Source organism: Lissotriton helveticus, chromosome 1_2, assembly GCF_964261635.1.
Source record: "Lissotriton helveticus chromosome 1_2, aLisHel1.1, whole genome shotgun sequence".
NCBI classification, from domain to species: Eukaryota; Metazoa; Chordata; class Amphibia; order Caudata; family Salamandridae; genus Lissotriton; species Lissotriton helveticus.
In genome coordinates this window covers 3,165,408-3,183,169 of record NC_136058.1, presented here as the reverse complement: position 1 = coordinate 3,183,169, position 17,762 = coordinate 3,165,408, and the positions used below count along the sequence as shown (strand labels likewise).

The 17,762-nt window shown below is 42.8% G+C and overlaps 1 protein-coding gene across 4 annotated transcripts in view; it reads left to right on the top strand.

Annotated features, from left to right (window-relative positions):
- Positions 1-17,762, top strand: part of GPSM2 (G protein signaling modulator 2) — a 409,855-nt gene that overhangs the window by 211,992 nt on the left and 180,101 nt on the right. For all 4 annotated transcript variants that reach the window (XM_078668278.1, XM_078668286.1, XM_078668295.1 and 1 more), the window contains 2 exons: positions 2,006-2,129; positions 3,803-3,918. In XM_078668278.1, coding sequence (XP_078524404.1) covers positions 2,006-2,129; positions 3,803-3,918 — 240 coding nt within the window. The remainder of the gene's footprint in view (positions 1-2,005; positions 2,130-3,802; positions 3,919-17,762) is intronic.

Sequence of the window (17,762 nt, the reverse complement as noted above, 5' to 3'; positions counted from 1 at the left end):
GAGCAGGTGATTCTCCTATACTTATTGCATTTGGCAAGGTCAGGCCTGCAGTACCCCTCCATCAGGGTTCACTTAGCGGCAATAACAGCCTATAGAAAGTCTCCTTCTCAGACCTCATTCTTCCTCATACTTGTGGTCAAAGATTTCTCAGAGGGGCTTAAGAAAGTGTTTCCACCAGTGAGGTCCCCCTCTCCTCCCTGGGAGCTTAACATCGTACTTACCAAGTTGATGGGTGCTCCTTTCGAGCCTATTCATAAGGCATCTTTGCAGCACTTGACCTGGAAAGCTGCCATTTTGGTAGCCATCACCTCAGCCCGCAGGTTGAGTGATATCCAGGCCCTGTGTTGCAAGGAACCGTACACAGTGTTTCATGCCAATAGAGTGGTGTTGAGAACACATCCAGGCTTCCTGCACAAGTTGGTCTCGGATTTCCATATCAATCAGACCATCACTCTGCCTACTTTCTTCCCACAACCAACCACTACCCCGGACAGGTCTTTACACACTCTAGATCTCCGGAGGGTTTTGACATTTTACCTGGCTAAAACTCTTCCACTTAGGAAGTCTGAAAGACTCTTTGTTAATTATGGGACAACTAATACTGGTCTGTCAGCTTCAAAAAGGTCTATCTTGAGATGGACCGTCTCCTGTATAGCTCTGTCTTACCAATTAGCTAACAAAGCTTTACAGGGCAAACCTCGTGCACATTCCACTAGAGGGAAAGCTTCTACAACAGCTCTCCTTCCCAACATTCCAATATCTGAGATCTGTAAGGCGGCTACATGGCGTTCAGTACGTACCTTTACCCGCCATTACTGCCTAGATTCAGATGCACAGGCCGATGCCCAAGTGGGACAGGCCACTTTAAGGAATTTGTTTGCATATCTGCATTATAAATGTGATGTTAATTCATGTTTTTGCTGTATACTAGATTGCTCGTCCGCGAGACTTTGGGTATGGGCTTGCTAATCTATTCATAGATTGACTATTGATGAGAATCCCCTGGATGAGAAGGATTAGTTACTTACCTGTAATCCTAGTTCTCATCCAGGGGTATACGCACCAAAGTCATAAGCGACCCACCCACCTCCCCGGACGAGCATTACTGCAAAGTTATGGTATGTTACTTACGGATTTACTCGGGTGTTTACGCACCTCCAAAAAGAACTGACCTAACTGCCACCTGTGGTGCATCACGGGAGCAGGGGGGTCGCCTACAGGTCTTAAAGGCACGGTACCCCTACTCTAATGCCTTAAAGGCAAGTTGTCAGTTTTCTTTGTTTCTTTATACTCTACTGCAGCCTACTGGCAAATGCCTGCATTTACAGGTTTTTCTATGGCAATAAAGCATTGTTGTATGACAAATGTTTACTGCTCTATTTCTTCCGTAGGGGTTGGGAGAGTATAGGTGCTACTATGCAAACCTATGTAATTTCAGCATCTGCCATTTTGGAAATATTTTAGGCTGCATGTATATGTTTTCACATATGCATATATATGTGTATATATATATATATATATATATATATATATATATATATATATATATATATATATATATATGTATATATGTATTTTCTATATGCTCCGGGAACCCGCACCTGGGCAGGGATTATTCATAGATTATGACTTTGATTAGTATACCCCCGGATGAGAACTAGGATTACAGGTAAGTAACTAATCCTTATAGTCCAGTCTGGCTGTACAGTACTCCGGGACAGCATCAATGTTGGCTCTCAAATCGACAATAGGAAAAACTGTGGTGGCCATCTTTTAATTGCAGATTCCAAAATCTATAGTTCAGTACTTATTTTATTAATGATGCATATTGTTCTCTGATTGTACTACATCATCAAACGTTCACAGATGGTTTTCAAGGGAAATTCTGTAAACTTCAATGCTATGCTAGCTGCTACCTTGTCTCCAAAGATTGTGATGTTCATTGTATACTTTCTAGTAAGGCTTTATAATTGGCACTGTTTAATGTGAAATTTTTGACATACAGGGAAAATTTGTCAATGGTAACCGATCTGGGTGATCGAGCGGCTCAGGGACGCGCATATGGAAATTTGGGGAATACTCACTACCTTCTTGGCAACTTCAGAAAAGCAGTAATATCCCATGAACAGGTACATAACTACAGACCAATACAATTACTATGGATTAAAAACACCCAGTCAATGGTTTGCCTTTTGTTTCTATGACTCTTAACGCTTTGATATTTGTTTTAAGTATAATTAAAAAATGTTGTAGAGCTTTATAGTAAACTGTTTTTGCCGTGTGGTAAATGTGCTTGTCATTCAATATTATAATTCACCCAAAATGTCAACATGCTTGTTTGCCGTACACCATCTAGTCACCACACACAGGAATACTTACCACTTTGTTGAGAACAACAGAAAATATTTCAAAGGTAAATGCAGTGGTTTCTAGTGAGTATATGCAGCACTCTCTCATCCAGTTTTTTCAGTGTCTTTCTCATATCTTGTTTTACACTTTTTACTTCCATCCCAAGTGAGTCCGTAGTGCACCATTGTCCTGTTGTTTGAAGACGTGACGATATGGGAAGCTTTCTTCAGATACTAATTGCCTCCCACTTTGCTTTAACTGTACATCCAATACATGCTCCAGTGGCATAGATTTGATAAATGTGTGGCTTAGTCGAGTGGAATCTATTTGTTTTAATCACACCGTAGATTTTCCAATACTACCTTTGTTTCCTTTCTGTTTCGGGGTTGTTTTAGCTTCCTAACCAACACTGATTGTAACCGGGGGTATCAACACTAATCGATAATATTCTGGACAATAAGCCTATAATTCTGCAGTTAACAATTGCTTTAGCCTCCAGTGAAGGTAAACATACTCCATCCCCATCTTTTTCCACTGACTGGAACACCTTCACTCCCCAGCTGACCCAGATCAGACCTGCTTCTCTGGAAACAAATAACTGCATTTGTGCCAATCCTTTTCAGAGGTCTTTTGTGCTCCATTGTTTATTTCTATTGATCATCCAAGTCTCTAAGTAACCCTGTGAAACCTGTCCTGAATACAAGTTGTGTTTGGCTTCAGTTTTAAAAAACCATAAGGTAACAGACCTCCATCTAGGCATCCTGGATCTGGAATGACATCACTTTATACATCAGGACTACCCTCACCCTGCTCCAATGTAGGAAAGAGCTGGCGATATTCCCCTCTTTGAAGACCACTACATCGTGGAGCAGTAACAGACCACTTCTGCTCTCAGCACCAAGCTACCCCTGCAGCCAGTCGTTGACAGTTTTTTATACCTTTTATCACTACTCTGCTTTTTGGCTAGCTTCACACTAGTAACAAAAAAAGCCACATTCATACTGACGAATAATATTCTTAAGCTTCTCGAAGGTTTCTTGTAGCCTAATGTTAGAGCTGCCTCTGATGAGCAGGGGTGGCACGATGTAGTATTGTTTTCTTTTAGTCCTAGTGTTTGAGACTGTTTACTTTTTTATTTAGAAGCTGCTTATCTATTCAAAACTTTGGGTCTGTTCAAAGGGTGGTTGTAAAGGAACAGAAGCATGAGGAACATACAGTCCACATCAGTTCATGACCAGAGTCCTTCGGAAAACAGCACCTTGGCCCTTAATAATAGTTTTTTCAGTGTTGCAAGATCGTATTATTTATGCTTGGTATGATTGAAAGGAGTTCTAGTTGTATAATACTGTGCAGTTTAATAGTTTCTATTATCATATCACCTTTAGACTAGTTTACTTGTATGCAGTTCATATTGTGTACAAGAAGATTGTTGTAATCATTTCTATTGTTTCAGCGTCTCCTAATAGCCAAAGAATTTGGTGATCGAGCAGCTGAAAGAAGAGCATACAGCAACCTTGGAAATGCATATATATTTCTTGGTGATTTTGAAATGGCTGCTGAATACTACAAGTTAGTAATTTCTCTCTTTTTTTATTATATGGGTTACCTTTGTGAACGTTATGTAGCCTTTTAAAGTAACACTTCTAGTAAAGGCCAGAAAGAACCAGAAACTGTTGTGAAAAAAGTGTCTTCTCTTTAGTCTCCCAGTATTTTTTATGTATATATATGGGACAATATTTACTGGTATCCCTTGACATTGTCACGGTCAAAACCACTTTCAGCTTCTGTGCTCTGAACTTTAAATATATTTTAAATCAAACAAGGGAACCCACAAGGTAGATAAAGACCTTAGGTGTCGGTTTATTACAGAAACAAAGGTCCTTAAAAAACACAATAGAAATACGATAACTATAGACTAGAATCAGCGCTATATTAAAGATGTCCAGCCGGACAATCAATTTAATGAATCAAAAAATGTAAGGCGAATAAGAGCACAGTAATAAAGTGGGACACAGTCCTGCGTCCTACACTAAACAATTCCATTTGGACAAAAACATTTCAGGCAAGACAAGAGTAGCTTGTAACCGATAGGAATAATGAGGGCAAGCTTTTAGAAAAAACAGTTAGTGCACTTGTTTTAACACATTGGATTGATATGCATACTGTTTAAACAAGTCGACGTTACGATCCTTTTAAAACAATACTAGGATCATCATCAGGACGGGTATAATACAAGCCTGAATTATACACTGCCTTGACGCTGTGTTGCGGGCAAATTGAGGAAGCGCGTCGAAGCTCGGATCGAGCTTTAAGGTGGCTGCCATGAGCGGTCCTTAAGTGATTATATTAAGATTTACACGTGGAGTCTGTAATGGAGGGCTAGTTGTAGAACTCTAGCCAGTAATTGCTAGGTGCGGGGCTGGGTGATAATTACACTGTCAATCCGATAATCGAAGGTTCTGATCCATAGCTCGATGGCTGGGATGCTTGGAGTTCTTTTGTGTTTTCTGAACTTTAAATATAGCAGCAAATGGTTAATTCCACTGATAGCTCGGACTATTTCCTAAGGACAGAGTTCAGTGTTGCAGACATGACACCCATGTCAGATATGGGCTGCACTGTGGCATTCTGTCTAAAGTGATTTTAAAAGCATTGTCATTGTAGACCTGGACCGGTATTGCAAAAAGCGTTTGCCAGCTCATGTCAAGGTAAAACATTTTTTACATATTGGAAAACCTACCTTAATATTAGCAAAGTCACCCATAACTAGCGCCATGGAGCCGCAGGGTCTGGATGCATAGTGTATAAAGGCGAGCCATACTAACTATGAAATTTATGCAGTAATAGGATTCAATAGAGTTGTGTACTGCAAAAGACGGAAACTGATTTTCCAATATATTACTTTACGATGGTCTGCTTCAAAATTGAAATGAACTTTTCCTTAAGTTCCCTTTAGAAAGAGCTAGAAAGATTATTTTTGCAGCCTGAAAATATTTATCAAGAATCCATTTCATAACTGATCACAAATTTCTCATAAACTTCTAATTGCAGATTCCTCACCATGTGAATTTCCCCCGGCACCCGCATGGTTCTGGAAGCTTTTGTAGTATTCCCCTCTGGTCGTCATGTGACGTTGTGGGACTCTGCATGGGGTCCGACCGACCCCAAACATGTTAGCGGACCACTATATGGATCTGGAGCTTATCAAACTCGGTCACTCCTGACAGACATTTTTCCCCACAAATCTCAAGTGTGCAGACCATGTCACCACCTAAAGAAAGATATGAGGTTTAAACTATGACTTGTCGGTGACACCTACATCTGTTTATAGTTTCTCAGCCCCAAACACGACTCTGCACTGTTTCTGTGCTGGGCAAAGATGAACAGGAAGACCATCTGTGACCACCAGGCTAAGCTTGACATTGTCAAACTCCTGAGCTTCAAAAACGCTCCTGGTCGAATGTGTGGCGGTCCTTGTCGATATGCCCCCATATCCAACCTTAATGAAATCAGTGGGGTGCTTACGGGGAGGTTCAACAGCTGCCTCATGAATCGGTTCTCTACAAGAACCAGAGCATTACCGTGTTCACACATTTGAGTACTTAGGGTTCACCCTTACTGAACAGATGGACTGGTCAGCACATACCACCAAACAAAGACTTAAAATGGAAAGAAACATTTGTGGTCAGCTGAAGGTCTCTATGGAATATTTTTTCAGGCCTGTTTCCCCAGTAACTCAGATTCATGCACTTAAAGCGCGGGGATCTGTACTCTATGGTGCAGAGCCCTGGGGGCCAGAAGTGCGTTATTGCTCTGGTGTTTGTAGAGAACCACTCTTAATTTGCCTTCTTACCCTAAACACAGTGACATTTGGCTCCCATTTATTTTCATTCACATATGGGATAACATTCTTCGTACTCCGTTTTGCTTACAGTACTACTTTGTTGGCAGTCTTTAACAGAACATCTTAAATATTCTGTGCTAGGGCTAAGTTCACCGTGCAATATGTTATTTGTTTTTGGCAGGTCTGCAACAGAGCTATCACAATAGAATAAACAATAGCGGTCTGACTGGGGCTTCGGCATGGTAACATGGAGGATGTTATATACATGACCTCAAGCCTTTGTTTATACAGAGGAGCATTTTGCTGGCACTGAGAGGTCGATCAATGCTGGAATCGCAGCTCAGCTGATTCATGTTTGCCTCATGCGAGGGATGCTGTCTCGCGCAACACCAAGACAGGCAGCTTGATGACACTAACCCACAGGTAACAGGGATTTAGATCACCCTACAGTGATTTGGCAGATTCACTCACCCTAGACATGATAGGTTGGGATGCTCTAGGTAAGAGTACATTACATTACAGTACTTGTATGCAAGCATATATTATCCAGTTTTGGGGTATCTTTCATAGATTCACATGCCTGAATCATTCCCCGTCGTCGAGATGGGAGTCCCACCGTAAAATACAAAAGTAGTGCCATAAATAATAAATAGGCTGAAAAAGGCCAAAGGCCATTTATTAGTAGCCTATCTATGTCCTTTTCAAAAAAGGACCAACAGTTGGCTCCAGCCAATCAGCTGCCAGCACCCTTTAGAACACTCCTGGCAGAGGCAAGTTCTCCTCAGATTTTCACCGCACGTCGTGTGGAAGGGAGTCTTCCTGAGTGCTACTCAGTTTTTTCCTTCTATTCAGCTCTTCTGATCATTATGTCAGACAAGAAAGCCCTGGCAAGACCTGTTGGAAGAAGGGTCCATGTAGATGATCTACATAAAGATTGTATTTATTACTTTCATCCAAGGCATGAAGTGAAAGACTAAAATCTTTTGCACCTTTTCTAACAAGACCCTCAAGGACAGAGAGGGAAGATTACTTTTGTGGCTTCACTCCACAAAAGAACAGGCTCACTCTTAAGATGAGGAAGAAAAACTGGCTTCAACTTCTCACAAAAGGGCTAGATCACAGGAAAGATATTCAGGGGATGGAAAGAAAACATCTTAAGTCTTCCCAAGAAAAGCCTGTAAGTAAAGAGAGGTGTTCCAAACATTCCTCTGAGCCAGCATTGTCTGTGCCCTTTACGCTTGTCTAGAGAGAGAAATAACGTCCAAGATTCTCTTCTACTGATTCTGTGAGTAGAAAGAACATAAAGAAATCAGTGTTGACGATTTCTCTTTCGTCGTCGACAATATGTGTAACTTCATCAACGCCATTATCGACTGCAACCGTTACGACGACGGTGATTCAGTCCCCTATTTGATCTACAAGGATTTCTATTGTGAAAAGACCTTCGTCGTTGAAACCCGTCGATGACCCATCATCGCTGAAGAAACAGTCAGCGAAGATACCGTCGACGAATGCACTGTCAATAACGACACCGTTGACGACGGCACCGTCGATGAAGACACCGTCGACAAAGATCCTGTTGACAACATCTCCAACAACGAAGGTAACATTGTCGATGTTGACATCAGCTATGACAACACCGTCGACGACAATATCGTCAACAAAGGAAATTCCTTCAATAATAATTTTTGCACGGTCAACGCCCTACTCGACGAGGATATCTCAGATCATGACAGTTAAAAAGACTTTTCTACACCCATCTGTGCAAGACTATAGTAAAGTATCACCTTTACTACCATCTCACCTTTTGGAAGGTTACATTGAGGAGGAAGATGATGAGGATGATGGTGGCCTATATGGGGTAGCTCACAGTCCATCTGAGCTACATGTAAAATGCCAGGATGATGATGATGAAGAGGAGGATTATCATGAGGCACATTATTATCAGGAGCAATATATGGCTCCACGTCATACGTATCAATTTAATCCCCGGCAGGAACCGTGCCACAGAGAAATGGGTCATCTACCGCCATCACTGATTCAGGATCTGCAAACCATGTTAGCAGATTACCGACAAAGATTCCCTCGTCAACAAATTCCACCAGAAAACCCAGTTCCTCAGGTGGAAGTACCAACAGCAGTACCAAAGCCTCAAGTACCTAGTACACTGGCAAATGCAACGGGTCCAGTTCCAACTGACCCTGGAGATCAGAACACTTCCTCTTCCGAGGAGGAGGTTGAAGAAGGTGAATTACCTGATCCGGCAGCTGTTCAGGATCCTTGGGATGACTATGTAATCCCGACACATCCCCTCCTCCACACTTATCTTCAGATTCTCCCCCAGAAGACATTGGGGGTTTCACAATTTAATGCAGAGGGCAGCCAATAGGTTCCATTTACCTATCACGGTGAAACAAACATAATGTTTTCTGTACGATTTTAAAGAGGACCCAAGGAAGGTGGTACGTTTGATTCAGATTATCGACTATATATGGCAGGAGGGTGTAAAGATTATGAAGACGTCGGCATCCATACCAGCGGGACTGCCTTGTGTGTAGAAAAAATATAGAGCTCCGGCAGGACAGTCCATCTTGCCTTGTTGGACATCCAAGTCCAGATTTGGTCATCTCAGGCTGCACAGAGACGTTGGAAGAATCCGGCAATGCCAATTACTACTCCTCCAGACAGAGAGGGACGTCGGATGGATCTTATGGGAAAGAAATTGTCGTCAATGGCAGCTGCAACAATTCGAACAGCAAATGCTTTAGCCATTATCGGCCGCTATGACAGTCAAATGTGGTCTGATATGGCGGGGTTGAAAGACCTCATTCCGGAGGAAAGCAGACAGGACGCCTGAAAGATCTTATTGGAGGGTGAACAAGCTGCCTCTGAAACAATTGATTGTGCCCTAGACATAGCAAACAAAAGTTTTAGGCAATTGGTGGGAGCGGCAGTACTTCGACACCAGGGGTGGTTGAAAACTACTACCTTCAGACCAGAGGTTCAGGCTAAGATTCTTGATAAGGCATATGATGGAGAGTCGCCTTTTGGAAAACATATCGATGAGGCTCTTTTGGCGATAAAGAATGATACGAATACTGCAAAGTCATTGGGAGCTCTGCAATATAGAAGAGTACCTTTTAGAGGCGCCAGAGGGTGAGGATTCACCACCTACAAAGGATGATATCAAAGAACTCAACAATACCAACCTCAATATCGCCAATCTTACAACCTGCCATCGTATCGCCAATCATCGACAGCTGGTTTTTCTCGCCAGGGAGGCCACAAGTGGACACCGCAACAGGGCCAGAAAACAAGGAGTACGTCAGGGTACCAGTCAAATTTCCCTCCCTACCCGTGGGTGCGAAAATTTCTGTTTATGCACGGCGGTGGCACGAGATAAGATCAGACCGTTTGGTGTTGGACCTACTCACCAAGGGTCACACGCTAAAATGTATTCAAATACCACCTATTACTCCGCCCAGGGGTCCCTCTCCCCCTCGTCTTCACGTAATACTAAAGGAAGTCTTGATCATGCTCCTCAAGGAAGCTATAGAGGAAGTACCATTCACTCAGAGAGGAAGAGGTTTCTGTTCTCGTCTCTTCCTAATAAGAAAGAAGTCCGGAAACTGCCGATCTATTCTGGACCTAAGGAAACTCAACAAGTTTCTCAAAAAACAGACATTCAGGTAACAGTCTCCAATATTTTGGGTTGTTTAAACAAAGGAGATTTCATGACTTCTCTCGACATGGAAAACGCATATTTTCATATCCCAATCCACCCAAAGCACCGGAAATATCTACGGTTATCAGTGGCTGGTACCCACTATCCATTCAAGGTGCTCTCTTTTGGTCTAAAATCAGCACCATGGATTTTCACCAAGTGCCTAGCACCAGTAGCAGCGACCTTGCGATCTCAATGGTTTCAAGTTTTTACATATCTTGACGATTGGCTGCTCAAAGCTGCATCAGCGCAGGAAGCCACGTCTCCTTCTATTCAATAAACTGGGGCTCACTCTAAACTGGGAAAAATCAAATTGACGTCCAGCTCAAGTAATTTTCTTTCTAGGAGCATCGTTGGACACCGTCCAATTTAAAGCAGTCTTGTCTCAAGAGAGACGGATACGACTTCAAAGGTTGGCAAGGACCATTTCAAAAAAGTTAGTTTCTGTATGAATGTTCAAATCTCGCCTAGGGATTTGCTCTTCAGCAATAATCTTTATACCTCTAGCGAGACTAAAGATGAGACTTCTTCAGGAGGAACTACAGAAACAGTGGCAACAAGCTTTGGGATCTTTCGAAGATGTGATTGGAATAACACCAAGGATGGTGGAAACACTTCAATGGTGGTCCCAAACGACAAATCTTGTCCAAGGTCTAACCTTTCTACAAAGTACCCCATATCATTTTGACAACAGACGCCTCCATGGAGGGATGGGGAGGTCATCTGTAGGATTTACAAATCCAGGGAAAGTGGTCTTTGATACAGAAAAAACAACACATGAACAATTTTGTACTCAAAGCCATATTTCTATCTCTCCAGGCTTTCCTTCCAAGAATAACAGGTTCCTCAGTGCTGGTCCTTACGGACAATACGACCAGCATGTACTTTATAAAGAAACAAGGAGGAACGAAATACATGACGCTATCTCAAGAGGCGCAGGATTTATGTGAATGGTTGACACTCTATGGAATCTCGTTGAGGGCCGAACATGTCAGGGGTCTACACAATACCCTGGCAGATACACTAAGCAGGTCTCAGTGCAGCTGCCACGAATGGGAGCTAGAGCAAGCACAGGTGAACTGGATCTTTTACAGATGGGGGAAACCAGCTCTGGACCGGTTTGCAACGAAGGAGAACGCAAAATGCCAGTATTATGCCAGCAGGTTCCCACAACCGGGGTCAAGGGGCAATGCCCTTTTAATGCGATGGTCAGGGATTTATGCCTACGCTTATCTCCCCCCCCCCACCCCCCCCATCCCATTAATCCCCAGGGTACTAATCAAGATGAAGTCTGAACGCTATCGCATAATTTTTATTGCACCACGTTGGCCCAGGCAATATTGGCTCCCGGAGCTACTTCTATTGTCACAAGACAAACCCATTCATCTTCATCCGTCACCAACGATGTTATCGAGGAACAAGGGCCAAGTGATTCATCCGGATCCACGTTCTCTTCACTTGCACGCATGGCTCCTGAATTCCTAGAGTTTAAGGATCTCAATATTTCACAGGACTGTAGAGAAATACTTTCTAAATCCTGTGCTGAAAGCACAATCAAGTCATATCCTCTGAAATTGAAGAGATTCTGTTGCTGGTGCGAAAGGAACAAAGTTCATCCAGTGCAAGCCCCTGCTGAGCAGATTTTACCTTACCTACTCTCACTAGCTAAGTCAGGCCTCACCTTTTCTTCAGTAAAAGTTAATCTGGCTGCAATTTCCCAGTACAGGAAATCTCTTCAGATTCCTTCTTTCTGTTCATCACCTCTCATAAAGCAATTCATGAGAGGCCTCTTACGCGCTTTTCTTCTGGTGCGCGCACCTCCTCCAGAGTGGAAACTCAATGTGGTCCTAGCAAAATTTGATGAGACTACCATTTCAACCAATTCACAAAGCATAACTTAAATTTCTCACATGGAAGGTATCCCTCTTGCTAGCTCTCACTTATGCAAAAAGAGTGAGAGAAATACAGGCTTTTACAATCAAAGAACCTTTCTTACACTTTACAGAGAATTATGTAGCTCTTCGGACAAATCCTAAGTCTATTCGGAAAGTACAAACGCAATTTCATTTAAATGAACCAGTAATATTGCAAACTTTCTTTCAAAGCCCATCTATCCCAGCTGAACAGGCTCTAAATACATTGGATGTCAAAAGATGTTTGAAATTTTATCTTCACAAAACAAAGGAAAACAGGTCAACTTCGGGTGGCCTGCGGTCAAGCAAAATACGGAACCGCAGTAACGAAAGCCATGATCGCCAGATGGGTCGCATCTGTGATATAGTTCTGCCACGAAAAAGCAAATAAACCTCTGACAGTGAGGGCTAAAGCACACTCCACAAGAACTGTTGCTGCATATACAGCTTTGTTTGCTGGAGTGACATTAGACAAAATATGCTGTGCTTCGACATGGAAGAATGTCCACATGTTTACAAGACACTACTGCCTCCAATCTGTGCAAAGGGAGGGTGCAGCAGTTGGACAACCTGTGTTACGTTATCTCTTCAACTAAGGTCACATTCTTTACATTTTATAAAAGAGCGCTTTTTTGTTGTTTTCTTTCTCTAATAAAAATTGGATTTAGTAATCAAGCAACTCTATTTGGCAATTTGTACTTTTAAAATGATTTATAAGGTATTTTTAAATGGTTATGTCAACGCTCTCTGTTTTAACATTTCTATAGAGTATAATGCTTGGTTAATGCATTGTGTAAAAGATAGATAACTATTGGAGTTTAAAATTACATGTCTCCCACATTCCTCTACCGACAGTACAATTAGGGTACTGCTTGCTATTCTGATTCAGGGATGTGAATCTATGAAAGATTCCCCAATACTGTATAGGAAAACAAGTTATTTACCTTTAACTACAGTAATCCAGTATTGGTATCTTTCATATATTGTGTTCTAGAGGGGACTGGCAGCTGGTTGCCTGGATCCAACTTTTGGTCCTTTTTTGAAAAGGACATAGATAGGCTACTAATATATGGCCTTTGGCCTTTTTCAGCCTATTTATTATGTATGGCACTGCTTTTGTAGTTTACCGTGGAACTCCCATCTCGACGACGGGGAAATAATCAGGCATGTGAATCTATGAAAGATACCAATACTGGATAACTGTAGTTACAGGTAAGTAACTTGTTTTCTTCTCTGTAATAAGCAAAATGATAGAACTGCAAAAAAAAAATTCACCTTTCTGGTAATGCTAATCACATTCTGTTATCTTCTATTGATCATTGCAGCACAAGTATTTTACTCAAGAATCGCAATGCTTCAATAAATATTGAAACGCTTTACTGTGTAGTTCTTGTATGTCTCTTTGAGTATACATAAGTAATTAAGCGAAAGGGTTTTAGATCTGTTACCACGATTTCTTTGGAGATTCAGGGTTGTCATGTCTAGAGGTTGCACAATACATTTGTTACCCTGACCATTTAGGGGTACAGTTGGTGCAGCTAGCAGAATTTTGGTTAACATACCTGAAAGTGTGCAAGGAATCAGTCTTGTAAAGTTCTGATGGTTATGTTGTCCAACAAACGCAAAGTTTTACTTGAGAAAGTATACGGCGTATGATATTCCCACGTGGAATTCAAAACTACAGTATAGACAGAGATTCTCCAGCCGGGGCAGACATCTTATGTGCCCCTTTTGGCATTTAATGAGGCAGTAACCGATACTTTACTGGGCCAAACCTTGCTCCAGCCCTCCAGTTAACAGACAAATTGCAAGACATGACTGCCCCGGACGACACTGCTGTCTTCTCTCTGCATACTTCCCCTGAAAGTTTAGTGGTGCAAGTATCCATGCGCACCAACACTTTTCCTGCCACTCCCCTGTATAAGCAGTCTAAATGGTTGAAAACATTGGGGAAGATTTTTTTTTTCTACCACCAGCCTGGCTCTCTGATTAGTAAACACCATTTACGTTCTGGGACGCTATTCCTGCACCCTTTGGGACTCTGTCACTCAAGTCCTCTCTGGGCGTCCCCAAAGATCTCTGACCAGGCCTTCCACAGGCTATCTAGAGGGTTGAGTTAGCCCACTGTAGATCAAACAATTCCTTTCTCCCCTCCCACCATTTTAACCAAGGGAGTCAGCCACGTGAATAAAGCCCCTTGTGGACTGGCTCACCTTCTTTTAATTTCACTATTCCCTCATGACTACACCTTCACCAGACCCCTTACACGCACTCAAACCACTGGCTGGAACAAAAGATCTCCAACAAAGAGCGCCTACGGCGCCCGTCAGACATTGCAGTGCCAGTCTGACGAGGAGCAGGAGACCAATGATGAAGCATGACACCTAGGTTTCTGGGTGTGTGAGGTCTTCTAGTTCCAACAAGGGAACACCCCGTTCCCTGCTTCCGTTCTTTCTCCATATCTATACACATACTTCTTTAACTTTCCCTGGGGAACTTTGTATTCTTTTGCTTAAAAATCTTCCACAGGCTATCCCAGACAGTTGTGATGCAACCACGTTCACAATTTATTGTGTCTTGGACACCATTGATTTATCGGGCGAGCCATTTGCACCAGTGTTGCCAATTGCAGCCATGCAATCGACCGGGTTTTCAGGCAATATCGAGTCTTTCCTTATGTGAAAGCCCTTTGACGGGACTCATCTTTTTGAGATAAGACCGATTCAGCTTTTGAGCGAGTTAAGCAGATGTACTGCATGCTGTGTTTGCATATCTGCCCTGCCTCGCCAACTGTACCAACTTTGCTGTTTCTTTTTGGGGATTTGGTAGAGCTGTTCCATACTGTCAGCCTCTGAAGCCTCATCAAGGAACCCAGCAGTTTTGTGCTTGAGACCAAGGTGCCCACCACCCCAGCGGCCTAGATGAATGGGTTGCCCAGTCCGCTGTTAAACCTCTTTAGTGTTCCTCTAGTGGAGCAGAGCTACCTGGTGGGAGGTACGGTCAAACGATTCTACACGGTCTGGCAAACAATCACATTGCACACGTGGGTTTTGCATATCATTTACCAAAGGATATGCCTTACTGATCTTCTCTTCTGATGGATACATCTGCCTGTGGATTCCTCACCTTGTGAATATCCCCCTGCGTCAGCAACATTCGGAAATTCTTTTTGTAGCTTCACGTAGACGACGTCACAGAAGCACGGCATCGCACGCGGCTCCGCTGACGTCACCGACTCCATAATAGGCTCCTTCTACCATCCCCCTGCGACTGACTGAGGATCTTCTCTCCATTTTGCAGCATGTTGTACAAGCCCTTTTTGACAAAAGGGTCACCGAGAAGGTCCAGTGCCACTGGAGTCAAGCTATCCTGGCTGAAGACAGCTGATAGTCAGAAACCGGTCCTAGGATGCTTGATTCCGGTCCAGGGAAGACATGGCTTGGCAGTTCGGGCTGGACTGTTCCCATGAGGCACAGGGTCAAGGCTGATTTGCATATGGCCATGTCTGAACTGGGGTGGTGTGGTGAGCAAAAAAACTATAGATTTAGGCCCAGATCTCTGTACTGGGGTGAATGTATGACATTGTTCTGCATTCTGTCCATCAACTGTTGTTTTTGCATCTGTTACTTCCACAGCAAGGAAAACAGCAACTGTACCAGCAACGGTGGGTCCACCTCCAGACAAGGAAAGCAAAAGAATGGATCTTGTAGGGAGGAAAGTAGCAAGAAGTGCAGCAAAGCAATGGCACATAGCTTATTCTAATGTATTACTAAACAGGCATGTTTATCAACATTGGGAGAATGTAGGAGCACTGTTAAAGAACCTACCTGAACAGTTCCAAAGAAGAGCTAGCCACTTGGTGGAAGAACATTGCTAACACTTATTTGAAATCAGCCCTAGATGCTGTAGAGACATCAAGCAGACACATGATGATTGGCATCACAGAAAGGAGGCACGCATGTCTGAAAATATCAGGCTTCAGAAGTGCCAAGCAATATCATAAACTTACCGTTCAATTTCGAACAACTGTTTGGAAGTGTGGTTGACGACAAACTCAACCAATTAAAAAAGGACAACCAGACAGCTCGGTCCATGGGTGCACTGCAATTCAGAGGCATGCGTAGGGGCACCCCTGAAGGAGATCTGCAGGTAGACGTACCCACCAACCTACTACCTCACATCAAACTTACCAACAAACATACCAAGGAGCTAGCCAGGGAAAGCAGCAAGGACAGCAGCAGAACGGGCAATATCAACAAGGAAGGCAATCCTTTCGAGGGCGTCCCCTTAGCAGAGGGCAGCAGCAAGAGGCGGACAACAGACCACTACTAAGTGACTGCATTAAAAAACTAGCACACTCGCGAAGAACAGCAGTGAGTGTGCCCACAAGAAATCAACTGCTACTGAAACAGCACCCTGTAACTTTACAGTTCCTCCAGCGTACTACACCAGTGGGAGGCAGACTAACAATTTTCCTTTCCTAGGTGGAAGGACATACTTTCAGACAAATGAATTTTAAACATAATACAGTGCGGTTACTGCATAGAACTAACAAAACAACATCCAAATTGAAGACCAAACCAACAAATACTTTATAAAAACAGAATTATCTCAGCTCATCAAGAAGGTGCGGGAACTTCAAGGGAAACATGCATTAGAGCATTTACCACACAAGGAAAAAAACAACTGAGTATATTCTATGTACTTCCTGATTCCAAAGGTAGATGGAACATTACGCCCAAGACCTGAGGTTTCTAAACAAATTCCTAAAAACACAAAAATTCAAGATGACTACACTGCAAGAGGTGATGCCTCAATTGCAGAAAGGAGATTACATAGCTACCATAGACATCACCAGAGCCAGAACCCATAAAGGTGTTTTTAAGCGCAGAAATAAATAGTGTTCGTGAAAGCGTTCCCAAGTGAAAAGAGGTGATTAGCCTTATTAAAGGAGACTCATCTATACCAGAAGGGACAACATCTAACAGTGAGTATAGTGGGGAAATTACTGAGAATGATGGCCTCATGCATTCATTTAATTCCAAACATTTGCTTGCACATGAGACCATTTCAAGAATGGCTCCAGACACAATGGTCACAGGCAACAGGGAGTTGGGAGGATCTAGTGGTTGTCATGCAGACAGTTCATCAGGAGATGACAAAAAAAATAGCACAGGCCAGACTTTTCACACAAGCAACTCCGACAGTGACCATAACAACAAATGCGTCCCAAATGGGATGGGGAGCACACATGAACAAAGTGAGGGGATTGTGGACACAGAAAAATACAGTGAAACACATCAATATCTTGGTGTTAAGAACTGTATTCTTAGCCTTAAAAGTCTTTCAGAAAGAGTTGTACGGGAAAAAGGTGTTGATACAAACAGACAACACAACCGCCATGTTCTACATAAACAAGCAAGGAGGAACTCAGTCTGTAGCACTCTCAACGCAAGCTAAAGAACTTTGGCAATGGGCAATCCCAAGGAAAATAGACATGATAGCTATACACCTACCAGGAAAGGACAATGTAGAAGCAGACAGACTGAGCAGACAAATGTCATCATCCCACGAGTGGGGCCTAAATCAAGCAGAACCCCAAAAGATTTTCAGGAAATGGGACACCACAAATATACCTATTTGCAACACCCCACAATGCAAAATGGCAAAACTTCGCATCCAGGCGACCTTGCAATTACTCCCTAGGGAATGCGCTATGGATAGACTGGTCAGGGATATTTGCTTACACTTTTCCCCCAATACCACTGCTGAAGAAGGTGGTCAACAAATGAAAGATCAGCCAAATGACAATGATTTTCATTGCACCAGAGTGGGCCAGACAAACTTGGTTCTCAGAAATAAAGGAAATGTCTCAAGGAACAATGCACAAATTGCCAAAAAAGCAAGATTTGCTAACAATGCAAAACTGAAA